This window comes from Cyprinus carpio, chromosome B14 (genome assembly GCF_018340385.1).
Source record: "Cyprinus carpio isolate SPL01 chromosome B14, ASM1834038v1, whole genome shotgun sequence".
Lineage (NCBI taxonomy): Eukaryota > Metazoa > Chordata > Actinopteri > Cypriniformes > Cyprinidae > Cyprinus > Cyprinus carpio.
In genome coordinates this window covers 20,362,127-20,384,525 of record NC_056610.1, presented here as the reverse complement: position 1 = coordinate 20,384,525, position 22,399 = coordinate 20,362,127, and the positions used below count along the sequence as shown (strand labels likewise).

General features: G+C 36.3%; 1 protein-coding gene across 2 annotated transcripts in view; it reads right to left on the bottom strand.

Annotated features, from left to right (window-relative positions):
- gpc3 (glypican 3) overlaps positions 1 to 22,399 on the bottom strand; it is a 128,000-nt gene that overhangs the window by 28,348 nt on the left and 77,253 nt on the right. For both annotated transcript variants that reach the window (XM_042738499.1, XM_042738500.1), the window contains 3 exons: positions 17,842 to 17,984; positions 14,731 to 14,856; positions 7,190 to 7,301 (listed from right to left, as the gene is read on the bottom strand). In XM_042738499.1, the coding sequence (XP_042594433.1) occupies positions 7,190 to 7,301; positions 14,731 to 14,856; positions 17,842 to 17,984 (381 nt within the window). The remainder of the gene's footprint in view (positions 1 to 7,189; positions 7,302 to 14,730; positions 14,857 to 17,841; positions 17,985 to 22,399) is intronic.

Here is a 22,399-nt window from a genome sequence, read left to right as displayed (position 1 = left end):
TGCTTCAAAAGCACTGATTTCTGTGTGAATGAATCTGATGGTTTTAGGTATTGTAGTTGTTTTTTTGTGATCAACATACTGAAACAGATTTGTTATTTAACGACAAGACCTGCTAACAGGAAGAAGAAAGTCCTACAACACTCAATAAGGAGGTTTTTGTTGTGTACCATTTTAGGTTCCTCAAAGAACATTTCAGTCAATAATTAACTTAACAGAACCATTTTTTCTTAGTGTGAAGAGCATTTTATAATCTAAACAACTTTTTGTCGAATGAAAAGGTTCCACTGATGTTTAAAATTCTTCATGGAACCATCAATGCCTGTAAAGCAAAAAAGTCATTTTTAAAAGTGCAGGTATAAAATAAACCTACATCATTACAGAAATCAAGTAGCATGTCTCCTGCCACAGACCTTTTTTCTCTATTTATGGATCTAACGTGACCACACAAGGATGAATGGCATAAACCTGAAATATTTCTGAGATTGATTGTTGATTTACAGATAATGACCAATCTGAGCACAGTATATGACATTGTTAAGATCTCTTCTAAACATTCTTCTAGAAACATATGAGATTACTAAAGTATTTTTCTTAGAAGGAAACATCTTAGAAGCACTTTGCTCTCCATTTATTCTCATTGTTTAGGAGAAACAATCAAAATATTATCATTCATGACTTTTCTTACTAATGAATAAAAATCCGAGCGGGAATAAGAAAACTAAAGTGAAGAATGAAGCAATGAAACTTAAAAGGTGACGTGTTTGAGAGTAAAAAAAAGTATAAGAGTGGAAAAAGCAGGAGGAGAGAGACAACATGAGATAGATTAAGGTTGTCGGAAAAAGAAGACTGCATTAGAAGGACATATTTTCTAAAAGGAAAGTTATCTATATGGGAGTTTTTGGTGTGAGGGCCACAGCAAATCAAGCTGTTGAGAACAGAGACATGCGGCGCTGAGGAGGGGGTCAAACGCAGCCCCCACTCTACTCTGGATTTATGGAGGTCTTTCTAGACTGCTTTAATGTCAGGTGTCACAGGTGTCACGCAACTTCAAACGGACCAGCATCCACTGAAACACATTAAGCTGCTATTCGTGTGTGTGTGTGTGTGTGTAGATAATTTGCCTAAATATTTGTTTGTGTGTACTTAGACTCAACCGACCATGGCAGGATTTGTTTAATAACCTTCAAACTACCACCCACAGTTAAACCTCATAAACCATCACAGAAGTTCAAGGCCTCAGATTAAACTAGTAAATTTCATATTATAAATAGTACAATACAGATACATTTGGATTGGAGGTTGGTTGATTTTTTAAAAGAAGTCTCTTAAGCTGACCAAGGCTGCATTTATTTGAATCAAAATACAGTAAAATCCATAAAATTGTGAAATATTATTGCAACTTAAAAGAACTGTTTTCTATTTTAATATATTATAAAATATAATTTATTCCTGTGATAGCAAATATGTATTTTCAGCAGTCATTACTCCAGTCTTCATGATCCTTCAGAAATCAATCAAATTCATTCAAAAGATTCTTTAAGGAATAGAAAGTTCTAAAGTTATTTGTAATAAGCATTTTTTTTGTAATATTATAGATGTCTTTACTGTCACTTTTGATTAGCGTTGATGCATCCTTGCTGATTATTAAAATTAAATTTGTCAATCACTGCCAACTTTTGTCCTGAAGTAAACTTGGTTTATTATTTAAATAGACGACTACTTGTCTAACTTTGGAGCGCACAGACTTTCATCTGCAACTGTTCCCTTTTTTAGTTCATGTCTGATGTGAAGAGGTCTTTGGAGCTTGGTACTTTTTGGTACTTTTACTGGAGTAGATGAGGTGTGGAGTCAGCGGCAGCAGGACGTGAGGCTGCGTGCTGGAATGTTGAGCTCTGGTTTGTTTTTGCTGTCTGCTCTCCTGCCTTACCTGCGGCCCTCCCTCTCTCTCCATCTCTGCCGCTGGATCTAATTAGAGCGAAGGAGGGCTGCGGGACTGGAGTGTGTCACATACAACTCAACACAGTCAGGAAGGAGAGCAGGAAAGAAAGTGGGATTAACATGGGAGAAAAAGCATAAGAAATGCAGGGTGGAGTTCAGATAGAGAGAGAAGAAGAAAGTGAGGGCAGAGAAATGCAGAGAAAAGTCCCAGTCAGGAAATGAGAGAAAAAGTGAGTGTGTGTGAAAGAGTTCTTTCCCATAGTATATGAAAAAAAGAAAAAAACAGAGCATCTAATTTTTCACAGAACATTCCACAAATCTAGGACAACATGAGAAGTGACATGTAATATATGCTCACCTCTCTGCCCTACACATGGTAGACACATCTCAACGCTGGAGGGAACTTCTATAATCAAAGACCAATCAGATAATTGCAGTGTTTCACCACTATCCCCTGAGCTCCGCTGGGAACAGGCTTTTTTTGAACAGAAACTCAATACCCTGGAAAGTCCAGATGGTCCCGATGACGGCACTAGCGGAAAGACATATTTTCCTAAATATGAAAATCTAATTTAGCAATATGCGTAAATTAAACTATACATGTGAGGTCGATTTTCTAGACCTCTGTCCTTGGTACTCCAACAATATAGGCTCCAGTAAAGCTCTGGTAAAAATGGTTGTGTTTATCTCCATAATGTCACCAAAAAGCACATTATTTCAGTCAGATTATATCTAAATATCAGATTACTTATTATAGCTTTATTCATTTAGAAATATCCAAACTGATATGTCTGGCCTTACACCATGTCCTATCCAGGCTCAACGTGTTTTTTGTCAGCTGCTTGGTTCCTATTTCATGCTAGCTAGCCTCAGTGGTCTAAAATAAATGTATAAACCTTAAACCTCTAATATATTCTGATTGTGCAGCTTGTTCATTTTCATTCTGGACAGACAAATTACTTATGAAACTCTGTTTCAGTGTGTTGGTCCTTAAAAGATTTTTTAGCCATATCTGACTGATCTGAGAGAGATTTAACACATTTATTAAGGTTAATTTTTAAGAACAAACTGGAGGTTTTGTAGTTTAACAACTCCCCTCAAAGAAGTAAACTGTCCACAAATGACGCACTATTCTTGTATAAACACGAAGAGACGCTGCAGACTTTACAGATCAGCCCGAGTGAATGTTTGACAGTCATGGGAACAAACACAAACACACATGAAGACAGATGGAGGGTGTGTGCTATATGAGCTTCATCTCTGAACATCTCTGCCATTTCCGGCAAGCAGAAATACTGTAGATGGCTGATAAACACTATGCACTGGCGCTATACAGTATATGCAGGGTTTGAATTTAACACTTGCCAACCCGAATCCAGAGGCTGTTTGAAATCCTGCTGCACAACTCACATCTTTTATATCACATTTACTTTTTTTCCTCAATAAAATATGTATGGGTTTGTTGCAAATCATCATATTTGGGGCTCCTTGGCATTAAAAAAATGTGAAACCCCTGATCAAATATCTAAGATAAAGCTTCAGCACTGCTAATGCGCTAACTCACTTACATTTAGGCCTGAGAGATCGGTCTCTGACTGAGTCATGTTTAGGCATGCAGATAAGAACACACAGACTCTTTGAGCACTTGCCCAGTTGGGATAGCTTGAGAACCAAGTCATATTTTTCATTTATAGAGTTGAGCTTACTCTAAACTTGGCCCCGCGCAGCCATTACATCAGCTGCATTAGGCGTGAGAAATCGGGGTCTGCAGAGCTGAGGGAGGGTAAAGTTTTGTCTTTTGGTGTTCAGTGCGCTCCCCGGTGTCTCTCTTTCAGAAGAGGCCCATCTCTAGCGCTGCTACACTAACACTCTTTGGGACACAGGCTTGTCACGCAATATACCCCGGGAACAGAAATATTTCAAACACTGTTAAGAGCTTCCAAAAACCTTATTGCTCCATAAAATCAAATGGATCCACACCCAAAATGTTTTATAGAACTACAACTGCTGGAGAACACTTAGAAAATGTAGCACATACTTAAAGTAACAAGCCTCCCAGGCTAGAAGATGAGATCTTGGCTTTCTGAAATGCTAGGAAAAGTCTGATATGAGTGTTCTGTCTGTCCGCTCTGGGAAACAACTCAAACCCCCGGCTATTGGAAACAAATGAGAACACACATTAACACGGTGCCAGATAACACCAGATGTAAACTATTATCACAGGGCTAAGTTAAACTGAACATTTGATTAAAACATGTTTGAGTTTCTGCTGGTGAAGTAAAGGAAACACTACCAGTCACACTAAAGCCTCGTTCGCATTGACATAATCGAGGGAGGTCAAGAGACAGACGTGTCATGGAGAGTTAGTATGAAATCAGTTTTCTTCATGTTAAATTAATGTTTTATAGGGGAAAGTTTTGAATAAAAAGAGCAGCAAACGTGAACACGATGAGAGGGATTATCAATGCATGAACCAAAAACCATTGGTAGAAGCTGCTTCTTTGCATAAAGTTCAACTTTTCTCAACTTCTCAACCAAAATCTCCATCAGCCGGAACTCTAACTGAACATGAATGATTAAATAATGAATCATTTATGAATGATTTAAACAGTCTCTGTCGTGGTGAAAGAGGCTTAATTAGGAATGTTTTGGATTTCTGTGAAATCGGCTAGCGCTGTTGCTCATGCCGTTGGAAACTGTTGTGTCTTGTCCCGTTCTGTCTCATTAAGGACGTTGTGCACTGATTTGACTACACTACTATTCTCCTGTTTGTCAGAGAATGACAAGGTAAAGACATCTCAAACATGCACACAGTTTAATCAACAACCCACACAAACATCTTATCCTACAAGACTGTACTTGTGAGGTCCTCACTGTTCAAAAAAAGCCTCACTAATGAAGTGAAACCTTTTGAACACAGTTGAACCTGTTTGACCTCACTAGTTGAAAAAGCTTAGAAATTAATTGGTCAAAACATGTATATATATCACTAACCTAAAGAAAAACAATGGAAGTCTATGACATAATACAGTGAAACAAACATGCGTCTGCGCATTTGTGGTGTTTATAGGGGCCACAGATGTGTGTATATACATAGAGGTCTTTTGAAATGCACTTGCCATTTGCCTACCAGACATGAACAGACCTGACATCATACAGATCTATATCATCTGTGTGTGTGTGTGTGTGTGTGTGTGTGTGTGTGTGTGTGTGTGTGTGTGTGTGTGTGTGTGTGTGTGTATAAACACTACATACATCAGCAAGAGGTTCACAACCACACTGCTATTCAAATCAGCTGCACAATTTTAAGTGTGACATTGCTTAATTATGTTTTTTCCTCTCTTTCTAATACACATGACAGTATACAACAGAGGTCTAGGGTACATATTCATTTTGATTGTGTGCGAATTATTGTCATGTACATAAATTATGTGATGTGTGTCTTGAAACAACAGCTGGACACTTCACAGGAGCTGCGTAGGAGGAAGAAAGCAGATGGGAAGAAGGTCACTGAGTCTTTCAGAGAAGAGAAGAGAAGAGAAGAGAAGAGAAGAGAAGAGAAGAGAAGAGAAGAGAAGAGAAGAGAAGAGAAGAGGCCTGTTTGTTGAGTTACTGAGAAAATGAGGGCCTGTCCCATGTCAGGCGTGACCCCACAGCTCTTCTTCACTCATCAGAGTCGCTCTGATGTCTCTGTGGTCTGTTTAAACAAGAGCACTACGCTAATCCGCTCAGATGGGGCCATTGAGCATGAGGCCGCAGTGGGTTTCTATAACAAACACACACACACAAAACTACACGCAAAGCAACACACATACATATCACCCTGGTTTAAGGCAAGACATACACAGGACCCCACACTCCCTTATTTCTCACTTAATTAAAGTAAAATTGAAAAGATGAAAAGAAATTATAATTTAATTAATTAACAAGACTAAATAAAAATGATTAAATAAAAATAGGGAGTTGACAAGTAGTATTAACAGAAAATAAAGCAGAACATCTAACAACAAGAAAAAAACAGTCTATGGTAAAAACAAAACAAAAAAAGAATACACAAAACAAATAGGACAAAGCAGAAACAAACAAAAAAATTGTTTTAACAAGTAGTAATAAAAAACAAAAAAAGCAAACAAAACAAAACAAAGTCTATAATAAAAATAACAATAAAAAAGCAAACCAAAAAAGTAGTTTAAAAAAATAAAATAAAGCAGAACAAACAAACAAAAAAACAATGCAATATAATTCAATGCAAAAATAAAATAAAATAACTGTCTAAAGTAAATTTGAAATTAGGAAATTAAAAATGTGGGGAAAAAAAATGACAAAGGTCTCATTAATTAAATAAGCTACAAAATGAATTTGTTTTATTTTCATCCAAAGTTGTTGTTGTTTTTTAAACTAATCTCTTTCACCATTTTTACTAAATCCCTCCTTGTACTTGCCTTTATTACTTTGGACTATTGTTAGCTCTTCTTGCTTGTTGTATTCCTCATAAGTTGCTTCAGATAAAAGAGTAAATTAATAAATGTATCGAAATGTAAATGTAAAAGGGATAAATTAAATGTGAAAAATCAGGGCTAAATGTTCCAATAACACACACACACACACGCACACTTGGACTGAGCTTTACTTACTGTAGCCTATAGCCATTCACAATCAGGTTGCATTGCAACATAAATTTAAACCCAGCCAAAACCACACATCCTGCAGGTAGAGAGGAAGCACAGAAAGAGGTGTCCTTTAGATCGCCCGGTGAACTTCCTGTGGATGAGCCAGATGCTGTTCTCTCAGGATTACCAGAGTATATAGACAGAAAACCCTAAAGGGTCAAATATCACTGTGGGATCTCGGTCACAATAGGGAACGAACTGTACATGAAATATAAGCAGACACACCCTGACTCACACACACACAGCCAAGGTGATACGACACGCAGCTGTTGTTTTTTAAAGGCAGGCAGGAAGAAAGTGAATGAAAGCCTCTGCTTTTTCTGCATTAGAGTACAGATACCGGCAGCCCCCATCACACATCCTGATAATCTACAAGACTGCGCTGCCATAAAACAGCGTGCAGACATGTACATCTGTGTGTGTGATGACAGGCAGACGGTTGTGACAGAGTTAAAGCAAAGGTGATGAGTTTATGTATGTCTGTATGTCTGTGTGCTGACTGACAGCATGGCAGCGTATGATTATGTGCACTGTGAAGTTCACATGTAAAATAGTGTGTTTTCTGATAAACAGTAACTCACCTGATTGATGTGTTTGAGTTTGTCGATGATCTGGCTGATGACGGGTTCAGGTGGTTTTTGTCTGGATTCTGAGCCATGTGGATGGACTTTCTTCAGCCCTGGACCAGGAAACCTGTAAAATATAGACACAAATGTCCATTAGTCACATTAAAAACAAAATGACAGGTTTTAATGCACTCTGTCCATGAACTGAAAGTGATATATGGAGATTGCTGCTAGTTGTCGCACCTTTACTACGGTAAATATTTCTTGGCCTGTTTTCATTTTTAAAAGACAATTTCTATGTAAGTACTCACATTAAGGTCTTGGCTTCAAAAGCTATTAACATTTAAACTGTTACTGTCTAGAAAAAAAAAACATTTAAACAAAAGTTAAATTGCCACACTACAATATAAAATACTGTTTAAGTTTAGAAGTTGTCATATTGTATATTATATTCCATTATATTTGTAAAAATATATAATTTTAGAAATAACTATTTATTTGTGCTTTATATATATATATATATATATATATATATATATATATATATATACACACACACACACATATATATATATATATATATATATATATATATATATATATATATATATATATTTCTTTTTTTACAAATATAATATAATATGATTTTATTATATTCACTTGTTTACCCAAAGGCTACAGCAAAAATACAAACAAATTTAAATTTTGAAATATAAATTTTGGTTTAAAAGAGAGAATTTACAAATAATATTCTGAATTAGGGCAATTTTGAATCACAAGGGTGTCAGAAAGCAACATACAAAACCACTGCTAGAGAAAACAATTGTGTAACTGGACTTTTGACTTGAAACCTGATCATGACTGAGATGTGATGAAGCCCTTTCCCATGTGACAACTTGCCCCGATCTCCTGTATATGAGAAAGAAATTTAATTCAAGTGGATTTACTCATCTTAATAATTGATCATTTCATATCATTCACTTTTCAGCAGCAGTTCCTGGTTTTTAAAGGTATTTGACCAAAGCTGCAGTGAATGGCCACAAGAATAGGAGCACTAAAATTGGCGTCTACTGCCACCTAGAGGCAAACATGTGACCATAGGAATTTCATTTGAGCAAAAATTAAACCCAATAAACCTTTCAATTATTTGTTACCATTCAGCACATTCATTCAATCATGCTGCACAAGGACATTCAAAGATTTCAAAGGCACATCACGGCTAAAAAAAAAAGAACGGAGCATAAATATGAGTGGCTTCTAATAGTTAGTCTATTTCTGCATTATGCCCCCCCCCCCCCCCCCCCAAAATTCCTGTTTTGTTGTAGCTCTTATTAGATACACAGAAACACACACTTAACCCAACAGTAGAACAGCACAACTGGGTCAGACATGTGCTGGCATCTGAATGTTTCTGAGCAACTGGAGCATATGTTGGGCGTCATCAACTGCTAAAAATGTGTGTGTGTGTCTGCGCCCAAGTGTTCCCCGATCCCCCCGGGCCTCTTGGACTCATGTTCCAGTTAATTACTCCCTATTAAAAGCTAATTAGTGTTGAAGCACATGGGCACATTGGTGCAAGCACTGAGGCGACAGAAAGACAGTGAGTGACAGATCCGATACTGTCTCGACACCAACCTAGACTTATCCACTAAAGCCCATGCTCATCAAGAACATACACTCTACTTTCTGTGCTGTTTTCCAGTAAAAAAGTATGTATTTATATAAAATATATGTACTTTATACAGATTTTACTAAACTATTTAATTTTAAAAAAGTACTGTATATAAAAGTATATAAAATAAACTATAAATATATATACCTAATTATGCATATAAAATAAAAATAAGATTTTTTTTCTCTTCCTGCACTGTATACGAATTGTATTTTCTTGCTTTTTATTTACTGTATTTGTTTCATGTTGTGCAAAAAGAAATAAATACACTAAAAAAACTAAACTAATTCTTGAAACTAAATAAAACTTAACTAACTCTTCTTTATTATATTTATTATATCAACATGCATTATTATATGTTGTTTTAAGCACTTTCAAGGAACTTTTACTAAAAAATAAATGAAGAAAAACTCTACTGTGAGCTTTTAGATGTATGAGCCAAAGATATGACCTCATGCTCCATTCTTAGCAATGACATAATCCTGAACAATTCTATCCAATCATCTTTCACGGCGCCTTATTTTACATGCACTGCTTATTCATTAAGCCAAATTACATTTCCATACTTATTTATTCTCCTTATTACTCCCGATGGCAGCTCACCTCCCGCTTTTAATTATCACATTAATAATACAGACATGAGCGCCATTAGAAGGAGGAGATCAGAAGACATGGGCAGCTTTTAATGGAGGATGAGATTAGCTGGAACTTCACGCATGAAGCGTCCACCTGTGTGCTGAAAAGGGTCGAGCAGCATCAGGTCAGCTCAGTCCCACGTGCCTGAAAACTCTTTGTTCTGATTAGTATGGTGGGCATTTGTGGGGAAACAGTGGGAAGATACAAAATGAATCATACTTTAATGCAGAATCGTAATGGGTAGCTGAGGTGAGAATTCTTTCAGCACAAAAACATCTCATGCATTTTAATTAGACAGGTTTTAAATTAAAGAAAAGATTCAGTTCTATTTGGCCAATCACACTGCAGCACTGAAATACTACACAATATACAAGAAATATTATTTGAAACTTTCAATTGAATATCCAACGGGTATTCTCTACATTTACACAAATTACTTAATGGGTTAAAAAGTGCTTGTATATTGAATCTTTGTTTCATGCAATTGGGAAGTAAATGAAATGAAGTATTGTTATAATGGAGTATAGTTTAGCCTGTTCTTGTGGCTTATTGATTTGATCTGAAGCTGATTTTAGTATTTAAAGATGTTCATAACTGAAAACTTGACATATTAATATGTAAGTGTCACACAGTATAACTTCTATCTGATTCTAGTTGGCATTTATAATAACGAGATGTACTCTGCATGAATGATGATTATATGTCATTTTTGTTGGAGACATTTAAATGGACACCAGAAATACACTACTGTTCAAAACTGATTTATTTGATCAAAAACATCAATATTTTGAAATCTTCCACTTTATGACTTCAACATTATGATTCCTTAAAAACCCAAAACAACACACCACAGGCATTATGGTACAGCGGGAGCACACGCAACCCAACTGCTACAACAGGAAATGACTAAACACCCTGTGGATGTACAGTCTGGACCAGCTACTCATGCTGAACCTGCTCAGACTCATGGCCCTACTGCGCACCCCTCAGAGATCCAACATGCCTCACTGCCCAAACCCGCTGGAGACGGCGAGAATCAATCACGAGTATCTTCAGCATCATGAGCTGACTGAAGGAAAGGGGGTTATTGAGCGCGAGGAGGAGGAGAAGCATTTTGGGAAATATCCACCAATCTTGACCTAAAGTTAAAGACTTCTCAAAGTTCAATTAAATATTAAACAAGCCTGTCTCCCACAACCTCCCTTCAAACGTAAAGATGAAGAAGTGAAGTGGTGTAGGCAATAACAGTGATTCCTAACCTCTTGGAGTACTTGTATAAATTTGGACGTTTAATAATATTATTAGGATTGTCATAACATTGTTAAGCAGTTAATTAACTGCTTCACACATTCTGCTATTTTTAAGGAAAGAAAACAAAATAACAGACCTATGTTTAGTTAATTTGTGTGGATCACACTTACTGTACAACATAAGTGCATGTGTAAAAACAGAGGAAGATTTCTGTGACTGCTGTTTAATCTCACTCACACGCATGAGTGTAACACTTTATCCTATTTTCTTCCCATAAAATGTCTCAAATCAATCAAGCTAATATAAGTTTTAATTTTAGTGGCTTATAAAAAAAAAATAATAATAAAAAAAATTCTAAGATTACGATATTAAAGTCAAAATATTTCGAAAATAAAGTCAAAATTATGAGAATAAAGTCAAAATATTTTGAGAATAAAGTCAAAATTACAAGAATTAAGTCAAAATATTTTGAGAATAAAGTTGAAATATTTTGAGAATAAAGTCAAAATATTTCGAAAATAAAGTCAAAATTACGAGAATAAACTAAATATTTTGAGAATATTCAAAATATTTATTTAATGTGGCATGACAAATTGCTGTATTTACCTCATGTGAATCATTCATCTTATCGAATTCATTCTCAAAATATTTCAACTTTATTCTCAAAATATTTTGACATTCTCGTAATTTTGACTTTATTCTCATAACTTTTTTTCTCAAAATATTACGACTTTAATCTCGTAATCTTAGTTTTTTTATAACATGCCACTTAAATGCTGTCATAGTTTTTCACCCACAAAATGTATTGGTTTTTAGTTTAACAGTGAATTGTTGAATTCTTGACATTTTAAAAATATAATTTATAACACCAAATAATATCTAGTATAATATGAGGAGCACGATTCTAGTTTGGAGTTGATGAAGGGCTACTTGAGTTGAACTGAAGGGCCTGTGGAAGCACATAAGACAATAACAGTTAGGAAACACTGGCTAAAAAGGCAGATATTCAGGATGCTAAAATTGATTCTCTAGAAGGCAGAAATCTGTGCCAGAGTTTTGGTGACTTGATCCTTGACATTGAGGGCTCCTCTGCACTCCCTCCAGCACAGGAGAAAAACTCATTTCTAGAAAACACCAGGGATGCTAGGAATGAACTTTACATTCAAATCATCTTTTGCAGTAATTGTTCATGAAGTAACATTTTAGCACAGTTTGTATTTTGTATGAAAGAATGAGCAGCAATGCAGTTGTAGCTGCTCAGTGTGTTTATGTGACGGTGGCATTTAATGAATTTTCTTTATGCTTTGACAGTTTTTAATCGACTATTTGATCTATCAGGGCCACATAAACAGTGACATTCTTTGGCACAATCAAGATGGCTTCCTTCCCAGCACAGAATGTGAAGGATCGCTCTGTCTTCAATACGTTGCATAAAATGAGTCTGAACGCATTCCAGAATTAATTATGATATTTCACTAGAAGCCAAGAATGACATTGAGATTCAACGGACATTTCTGGCACAGCATCGTTATTCTTGTTCTCTCTTCCCCTATCTGTTTCTCTCTTGGGTCCTAATTAACTCCTGAGGGCCTGAGAGCCCTCTGACACAGCTGTCTGTCCCCTAAGGCCAACTGTTCACTATGCTGTTGTGACCAGGCCATTTCACCACCGTTTACTCCTCAACTGCACTTACTGGAGAGCAAACAGCTGCAGCTAATAGTGCATAATGCTGTAATGTTGACACATACACTCACAGACACACACCTTTTCAACAATTACAAAAAGGATATGCTTAACAGACAGGGCAAGAATGGATATTAGTGGGATATGAATTAAAAAAACACTCAGATGCTCACCTGTACTCAGCTCTGTATGAAATGAAAAACATTTTTTTTACAGTTTTTTCAAAGACTAATTTGCCTACGAAAATAGTTCCAAACAAAGCAGAACAGTTGCGTCTCAAAGTAACACTGAGTGGTGTTTCTTTTTCTTTAATAATTCAGTGTTTTTGAATGAAAAGTCTGATTCAACGACCAGTTCTTAAATACAAGGGTAACTTGCTTCATTCATGAACGAATCAGCTGGTTTGAACAAATCATTAAATGAATGATTCTATGATTCACTTCTTGACACTTGCCACACTTAAGAACATTTTCAGCAAATTTTCACTTTTGAGTGAACTATTCCTTTGTTAGTGCTGAGTATTATGTGTAATTCTTCATCAAGAAATTTGAATTAAAATATAAAACTGTTAATTTCTTTAATAGGCTATGCAAGATAACGTATGTGAACATTCTTAACTTCCTTAAAAATAATTCTTAAAAAAAACAGACACGATTCTTCAAAGTCAGCTGAAAAGTCAACTCATTTTTGTTCTATAATATAATGCATTTCAAAGCGAAAAAAATTTTTTTTTTTTTTTTGAGAAAATGTGTTGTGGTAATTTTTTTTGTTGTTAGTAGTAGTTTTTTATTTTTTTGATGGTTTTTTGATAAAACGGCTAAATAGCTATTTGGCTACTGGTAAACATTATCCAACAGACAATTAACGAAAAAGGACAGTCGTTTCAGAGGAAGTTATTTCATTTTGATTAAAGATTCCGATTTCTTTTGAATAATGTGCACCGATAAAACATTCCCGTGCAATAAGACCAGGAACAAGCATTAAGACAGTAAAAAGAATCCATTTTGATTTCATGCTGACTTTAATGATCACTTCAGTTTTGAGCTGATATTTCCAAGTCATTAGGATGAGATACTGCAGCTCTTAAAGCTTTTCTGTTTGGGTCAGGGATGCACTGATTTATTGTCATTTGCCAACCTTAACTTGATTTGGACTGTGAGAGAGTGAGAGAGTTATGGGACAGAAGCATGTGGGACATGGTGTACTGAAATATGACAATTTTTAAATTGGGTTCTAAAGGGCGCATGGAGAGCCAGGCACAGGCAGTCACAGAGCGAACGACGGAAAGAGCAATTAGCCAAGAACAGGGAAGCCACCACACCTCCACCCGACATCAGTTACCCCACAAAGACCACATCACAATTCACACCCTGTTGCCTGTCAGATGGAACTGGAGTCTGCCAAACTCATTAGATACACACACACAAAATCATCCGCTTAGCTACCAGCCACTTACGCTGTCTCCGTTTTATTCAGAAAGCTTTTTAGACTTCAAGATTTGTGACAAGCTCGGGGGCAATATGTCTCTTCGGGGCCATTTTGAGATTGTAGTAATATTGCAAAGCATTTAGGAGGCTGATTCTATTGTAATATATGCTACTTTTACCCACTTAGCAAAAACTGTCAGAATAAAAACACTAATAGAGAGAGTGCATGGGTTGTAGAGAGATAAAAGCCTCTTCCATTTTGAAATAACGTATATTATACAACATTTCAAGGAGTTCTGGATGCTGATTGGTCACAATAGCATTCCAGCTAGCCTAAAATACACAAAATAATCCATAGTGAGGCGAGACAGCATATTTAATCTGACACAAATGAAAACAAGGCTGCAAAGGAATAGCTGTACAGTCCATTCAATCGGTTGTACTTTTGGTCCCTTGATGCCAATCTTTTGGCTGATAAAACAATGAAAATATGTTTCCGCTGGACAAAATGCTCTGGGAAAACACGGGCTTTGAAAATTAAATGTGACCTGGAACTTATTCATCAGGCTGTACACGCTCCCTTGTGCACTCATTTTTCTTTGTATCAAATTAAACATGCTGTCTGTCTACCCTGGCAAGAGTCCATAGTAACCACAATGATTCAAAACACTTGTTCTGCTGCACAGCACCAACTATTAATCTTACTTACATGTCAGAGACTATCTCTGCAAGAAGAATGATGCCACTTAATGAATTTACCTAATGTTTAAATAAACATTCATGTCTTTATTATACGCTAAAACACACCGTATTGTGAATATGAGTCTAAAAATGGAAGAACACAGTATTAGTATGTAGTTACACGGTCATCAGATAGAAACACTTACTTGTCTGTCAGCTCCTGTCCGTTCCAGCAGAGGGAGCTGTTGAGTGCCGTCGGCTCTTTGCTGCACAGAGCTTCTCCGAGGCCACTGTAGAACTGACTGAAGCCCCTCAGACCCGAGATAAACTCCCTGCGGCAGACAGAGAGGAAACTGAGAAAGTAAGAGAGCAGCAGAGAGAAGAAAGAGAGAGAAAGTGGCCTCAAAGAATATAAATTAAATTAGATGGTGTGCACAAAGAGGCAAGATTAAAAAGAATCCGTGGAACAGAGATACAGGGATTTATGGGGAAATTGAGGGGCATGGAGAAAAAAGAGAGAAAAATCTGAAAAATGAAAATGGGCTTGGGGACAAACGCAGTGTGAAACGTGATCTACTCCATTACTTGTCATTTCCTGTCAGGCTAAGTTGATTTGAGACGCTTTGACTGTTAATTGACATTGTGCTTGAGAAGAAACAGCCCACTGTGTTTGGCTCTCATCTGTTCATCAGAGCGAGGGAGAGTGGAACTGCGCAGGACAGAGGGGCAGAAGGCAGCTCAATGTCACTCACACGGCAGGAGACAAAGCATGTGTTAATGAGCATCTCTCTGTCACCATCAGCCTGAATACACACACACACCACAACTAACAGCACAAATACACAAACACACACTGCATTTCTCAACTCGTGAACATACCTCCACCCACAATGACTCATGTGCCAGATTTTTAAACTGATTTTGAAAACAACAAATATCTTAATAAAGCATTACTTTATGTAGACTATACATTCAAAAGGTTGGGGTCAGTAAAAGGTTATTTTAATTTTATTTGTTCTTTTAATTCATACTTTTATTCAGCAATGGTGCATTAAATTGATCAAAAAGCGCCAGTAAAGACATTTATGTTACAGAAGATTTTTATTACAAGTAAATGCTTTTGTTTTTTCAAACTTTCTATTAAACAAAGAATCTTGAAAAAAAAAGGTATCTGCAAAAATATTAAGCAGCACAACTGTTTTATACATTGATAATAAGAAATGTTTCTTGAGCGGCAAATTAGCATATTAGAATGATTTCTGAAGGATCATGTGACACTAAAGAGACTAAAAAGAAAATTCAGCTTTGCATTACTGGAATAAATGACATTTTAAAATATTTTTTAGTTCTTTATAATAGTTATAATAATAGTTTAATAGTCTTAATAATAGTTATAATAGTCTTTAGAATAGTTATTAAGACATTATGACTTATAAAGTTGTACTAACTTTATAATAGTTCTTTATAATAGTTCTTTAAAATTATAGTAATATTTCACAATATTGTTGAATTTTTTGTTTTTATTCTCTTTGATCATATAAACACAGCCTTGGTGAGCATAAGGGATTTTTTTCAAAGGTACTGATCTCAAACATTTGAATGGTAGTGTATGTGACAGACATATAATCAATTACTAGATTTTTACATTTAGAATGTGTACAGTATATACTACACATACATACATATTAATAAATACTATGCATTATACATCAATCAAGTCAAAATTTGAACTCAAACACATCTTACACTCAAGTACAATTTTTTTTTTCTAATTTCTTATCTTTGATGTTGAAAGAAGTAGAAGAAAAGTACAGAAATAGAAAAAATCCTGCACACAGCATCTTTCAAAATTTCAAAAGCACAGAATAGACTGTTTGATTTGGTTGTAAGACCCCTAAAAAGGTCAGTGAAGATCTATACAGAGAAAACATGAAGGAAGAGAGAGCCAGAAGAGGAGAGAGTGTGAGTGGAGAGTCTATTACAGCATCTCAATGCACTTCACACAAACAGCATCAGAAGATGTGAGCTGTATGAAGAGATGCATGAGAACGGCATTATGGTTGACTGCAATTCCTATTTCTCAGATTTATTATACACTCATTAGATTTACACTGAATTGACTTGGTGTCAGTTCTATAACAGCAACGCTTTGCAGTCCTCTTGGAGTGTTTAGAGCATTTGAGGAATCTCAAGAGATTCAAATAAAAACAAGAACATTTGTATGTTCATCTGCTGATTGGCATTTTTAAGAGCTGAATGTAAAGAGTAGTGAGTTCATCCTCTTGTATCATTACAGCTGAATAACAAGATCAGCCATTAGAATCAGTGAGGCAGTTGAGCTCCAAAAGCACAGTGAGTGCCATAAAAATGGCCATTTATTTGAAGTCAACTTTGAGTGAGAAACAGACTGGAATTTAATTCATTGTTTGTGCTCAGCCTGTCAAATATGGTGTTAAGAGTTGTCGCACAAGGTCTGAAATCAGAATATATTTGGAAGTGCAAACAGACGTGCACCGCCAAACCCAAAGTGATGCACAAACACCTGTCCTTTTGGTCTTTGACTTATAAGTGGCATTTCTGTAAGATTTCAAATAATTTTTTTAATATTAGTTTTTAATTAAATTTGGCCCATGGCATCAATTCTCAATTAAGCTTGTGCCTGACAAGCATGCGCCTGCATTTAAGCTCTGATTATGCAAGATCACAAGATGATTAACTGTTTTTGCACAAACTATTTTGCCAACAAAAATAGTTTGAAACCAAACAGAACAACTGCATCTCACAGCAACAATGAGTGACATTTCATTTTGAATATTTCAGTGTTTTTGAATGACTTGGGTAAGTCAATGATTCAATGACCAATTCTTAAATACAGGGGTCACTTGCTTCATTCATGAGTGAATCAGCTGGTTTGAATGAATCATAAAAATGAATGATTCTGTGACTCACTTATTAAGACTTGCCTATAAATAATAGTATAATTAATTGTTTCCCCAACACTGTCAGGTTGATATAAAGTTGCAATCTAAGGGAGGTAGCAACAGGCCTTTTCTTTCATTTGTTATCAATCTAAACCTAATATATATATGTTCAGACATTTTAATTTAAAGAAATATATAATTTTGTAGTATAAAAATAATTCCAAGCTAAAAACAACACCAACAACAACAAATGCACAGATTAGTCATTCACAATATGCATTTAGAAAGTAAGATAAACTATTACTCTAGGAAAAGAGTTTTCATATTAACTGTCTGATGTTTTTTTTTTAAATTACGTCACATACAAACTTTTTGAAAACTGAATTATGACATTACCTGCGGCGTCCAAAGAGGGTCTCATCGGGGTCAAAGTTCACCATAGGACGATTGTGGGGCACTGGCGAGGCAGCTGCATGTTCTGCCGACAGCGCCGCAGCACGAGACACTCGCGGGGGTGCGTGTGCACATATCCCGCTCACCTGTGAACAGGAGAAGATTGAAGGGCTAAATATGATCACTCTTGGACACAGTCCTGGAAGATGTCCAGCTGAGAAAGCAATTAATGAGACAAACTGTCCCTGCAAAACTTCCTCCCCATTCAGCTAATTGTCTGGCTGATGGTGACGCATTTGCCTCCAGTTTGTTTGTTTGGGTTGGATGACAATAGGATTTACATAACAAAACGAGGCATTGTTGGATCTGTCAGACACTCTGGCTGCGCTCTTTCAATAATCATAACCCTTTGCAGACGTAGTGAAAGTAAACAAGCCTCTCATTCCCTTTCTCATGAGCACTAAACACTATTGTTTTTATATGGGACAACATAATAATAGTAATACCCCGCTCCCACACTGGCTGTGTGAGATAATGGAGTCTTGCCATTCTTTCAGGTGCAATAAAAATGCAAATGCCTCTTAATGTTTAGCTTGTGGTTTAATGATTTGCCGTTGGTTTAATTTCCCATGGGGACTGGTCCAGGGCGTAAATTTGCCATGTAATGCTTGTGGCATATTCTGCCTGCTTGTTCATGAATGTATATGTGTGTGTCTGGTTAAACAGGCTCTGGAATTCTGATGGGATCTGGGACAGGAGATCAATAGTACAAGGACATCTTCATGCGGACTGCGGGATCGGTCGCTGTGGCTAAACATAACAAGAAGATAAACTTTTGAACATGTTCTGAAACATCAGATTCACCCTACAGTCATTCATAAAATTTGCACACACACCAACAAATAGAGCAACAAACTGCTGTTGAGCTAAACGACATGATTATCAGAGTCGATCAATAGAAGCTCTTTCTAGCAAACAGCCCATGGGAGGGCAAATAGATACTGTTGATGTGCGTGAATGTGTGTGTGTGTGTGTGTGTGTGTGTGTGTGTGTGTGCGTGTATTAAAGAGATTAAGAAAAAGAGCAAAACACAGAACAAGACGAGACAAAAGTGCTACAGTGGAAGATCGGATCAGAGCGCCTCGACACAAACGCAATCCTGACGCAACATATTCCAGCCCTGCAACACTTTCTACTGTTTTTTTTTTTCTGTATTTATCTGTGGTTCCTCAAGTAATATGATATCCCATTAAAACCCAATCTATTTAAAAGTGCAGGTATCAAAGTTACAAACTACTTTATACAAAAATAGCCAAGCTATGTTCAAGCTACTCTGTTAAAAAAAAGAGATCAATGTGATGAAAAAACAGAAAAACATCTTACAAGTGATGTGTAATATTGTTTATTTTATTATTATTCTTATTTAAAAAACATCTTTTAAAAAATTAAGGTAATTCTATAAACGAGAACATGACTTGATGAATAACTTTTTAGTTACTTTAATGGTGTATGTTTTGATGTTTTTGTTACATTTTAGTTGCTTTTTGTGTAAATGGTTATAATTTGAAATGCACAATGCTTCTTCCTTAAACCCCTCTAAAATGTATTTTGGGATGCAAATCATCATATTAAAAGGGCTTAAAGTTCTCTGGCACCGTGCCGGATCTCCGGTGTGCGGCATTTGGCTGCAGGAAAAAAAATTAGTCCTACATTTAAAAACACTTGTTGATATCATGTTCGAGTTCATGAGTTCGAGTTTACCTATGTATGTGTGGGAGACAGCTTTCACTGTTTTCAAATTTAAAATTGATATTAATTGAGAATTTTTTGTTTTTGCTCGAATAAATACGAGACATGTATTGGTTGATGAATGGCAAAGAAGCCTGGATCTCGAGTGTGACACATTGAAAAAGCTGCGAGGCGCAGTGGTCAAAGATTTCCATCTAGCGTCATATTTACATAGAAAAGCTATTAAAAAAGCAGTGGAGCTTTGTAAACAGCTCAGAGTAATCAAGTCATCTCCATAAGAATGATATCATTGCCAGAACAAATTTATTGGGATTTTTGAAAAGATCCTGTTCACACATGATCTCTTAACGGTAATCTACCAGTAAAGACTGTATGTGTGAAAGGGGCTAAACTCTTCCTGTGCATATGCAGTGAGTTTGGGTTGCTTAACGTTCATCTGGGAAAACTCGCTTGATTTGTAACGTAAATCATTTAAACCTATGCCAACACAGGACAATACATCAACATATTTCTAAATATTTATTTCAAAATAAATGTTTCTGAATTTGCATGTAGCCAAATATTAAAATTAAATGGATTTAAACGTTGTTGAATCACATGAAATATCACCAGGCCATTGGCGCCCTCTGCAGGTATTTGTTATAATATAGGCATATTAACAGCGTTGTTCAATAAAACCATGTACTTGGTTTTGATACTTTATTTGAGGCCAGTTATTATTGCCTCATCGTTACTTCATATAGAAATATAGTCATACTAAAGCCTGGTTTTCACTTAGGTCTATTTGTGTTACTAAAAAATATCATTAGTTAAGCACTAGATTAGTTAAAACATTTCAAAATACAACTGCATTGTTTTACTTTTTGTGATTAAAAGACAAAAATCTTGTCATCTGAAAATTTCTTCAAGTGTTAAAACAGTATCGTCATTTTGTCTCACCTTGTGAGCTAAGTGTATTGTCAACCCCTAGTGTCTATGAGCATGATAAAGCTCATAATTTTCCAAGTTTTTGACATAGCTTTCAGTCTTCAGGTCAATCATATATTCATGAAATAAAAATCAGTTTGAATAAGGAAATCAATAGCGTACACCATCTGCGTACAGCTCAGAATTGCCAAAATGGCGCTACGCTGATTTGGAGAGAGACAGAGGAGAGGAATTGTTGAATAAAGTTGTTATTTTTGTTTTCTTTGTGTACAAAAAGTATTCTCGTCGCTTCATAACGATACGGTTGAATCACTGATGGCAGATGGACTATTCTGACGATGCTTTTCATACTTTCCTGGACCTTGACACTGTTATTTATTTGGCAGTCTATGGGACAGCCTCAAGCCTCCCGGTTTTCATCCAAAATATCTTACATTGTGTTCCGAAGACAAACAAAGCTTTTAGGGGTTTGGAACAACATGGGGGTAAGTGATTAATGACAAAAATTTCATTTTGGGATGGAGTATCCCTTTAATGTATTAGATTGTAGGTCATCTTGTACCCTGTCAAGGACAAAGCTAACCAGCAATACTTGATATCAAAAGCATCCTAAATGTTACATGTGTTTGCACCATATCGTAGTGAGTAACCTTTCTTGTTTTTGCGGTTTCAAATATCCCACCATAATCTGTAGTCTGAGCCTGTCAAGGGCTAATGGCAATGGCAGATACGTTATTAGTTAGTCTCAAGGAAAATCATTTTCTTTTTTTGTAATTGTGTATGTGTCCGCCCACGCAACCCTCAAGCCCCGGAAAAAAATTCCAGCTCTGAATTTTTTTTTACTTTAACCCTTATATTAATATAGTGCTTTCACTTATTAGCAGTAAACCTGTTATTGCCTCACCTGAATATACTTATATATTTGTGTTGGATGTCTGTGACGTGAAAAACAGCTTTATCTGCAGACTGCAAATTATACATTCAAATATGTTCCCTCCTCCAAATCATTTACACTGGAACAGCTCTTTACTTTTAAGCAAAACCTGAACACTCTCCTCTGCTCATGTTAAAACACTCTTCCCGATGGATTCTACTCTAACTATCAATTGCAAACCTGCATGTACACTATCAACTATAATCCCAGACACCCACACATTCTTCCCTAATGCTCTCTGTGGTGTGTGCTCATGGGAAATCATTAGTGGCCGGTCTGAAACATGGCTCTTTCCTGCTGTAATTTACTCTGTGTTGTGAGTCTGTGTCCCTACGGCCTTGATTAATGTGATTGGGTGTGTGTTTGTCTCTGTGTTAGTGTATGTGTGTATCCAGGGCCCTTGGGGAGCTGTGGCACAGGAGTATAGAGCTGGTTTGTGTATGTGAGACTGTGTGATTGTTTCTCTCATTAGAGGGGTATTAATATCAGGCAGGCGACAGAGGATGTGCTGGCTAACAGTAACAGTGAGATAAGCGGCGTCTCACAGAGAGGCTCTTTAAATATCCAGTGCCTTTTATCGGTACCTCACACACCCCTGAGAGGAGCATTAGGACCAGACACACACACACACACACACTCATTAATATAAAACAAATTCACTCTCACATACACTTCATGACATGAGTGCGCAATGTTTAATACAGACATACATCCTAAGCTGAAACAATGGCTTATCAGCATAGCTGAAAATACAAAATGAATCATATGTGAAGGTTAAATGATAAACGAGTTCCAAGTAGAAGACAATGCTGGTATTTCTGCTGAGATACCAAAGCAATAAGCCATTCAAGACCACATGATGCAGTAATTTTACACTGGTTAAGAGTTAGCGGTTCTCAAACAGGGGCCCGGGGCTCACTAGGGGGCCTCAGAAAACATCCAAAGGGGGCT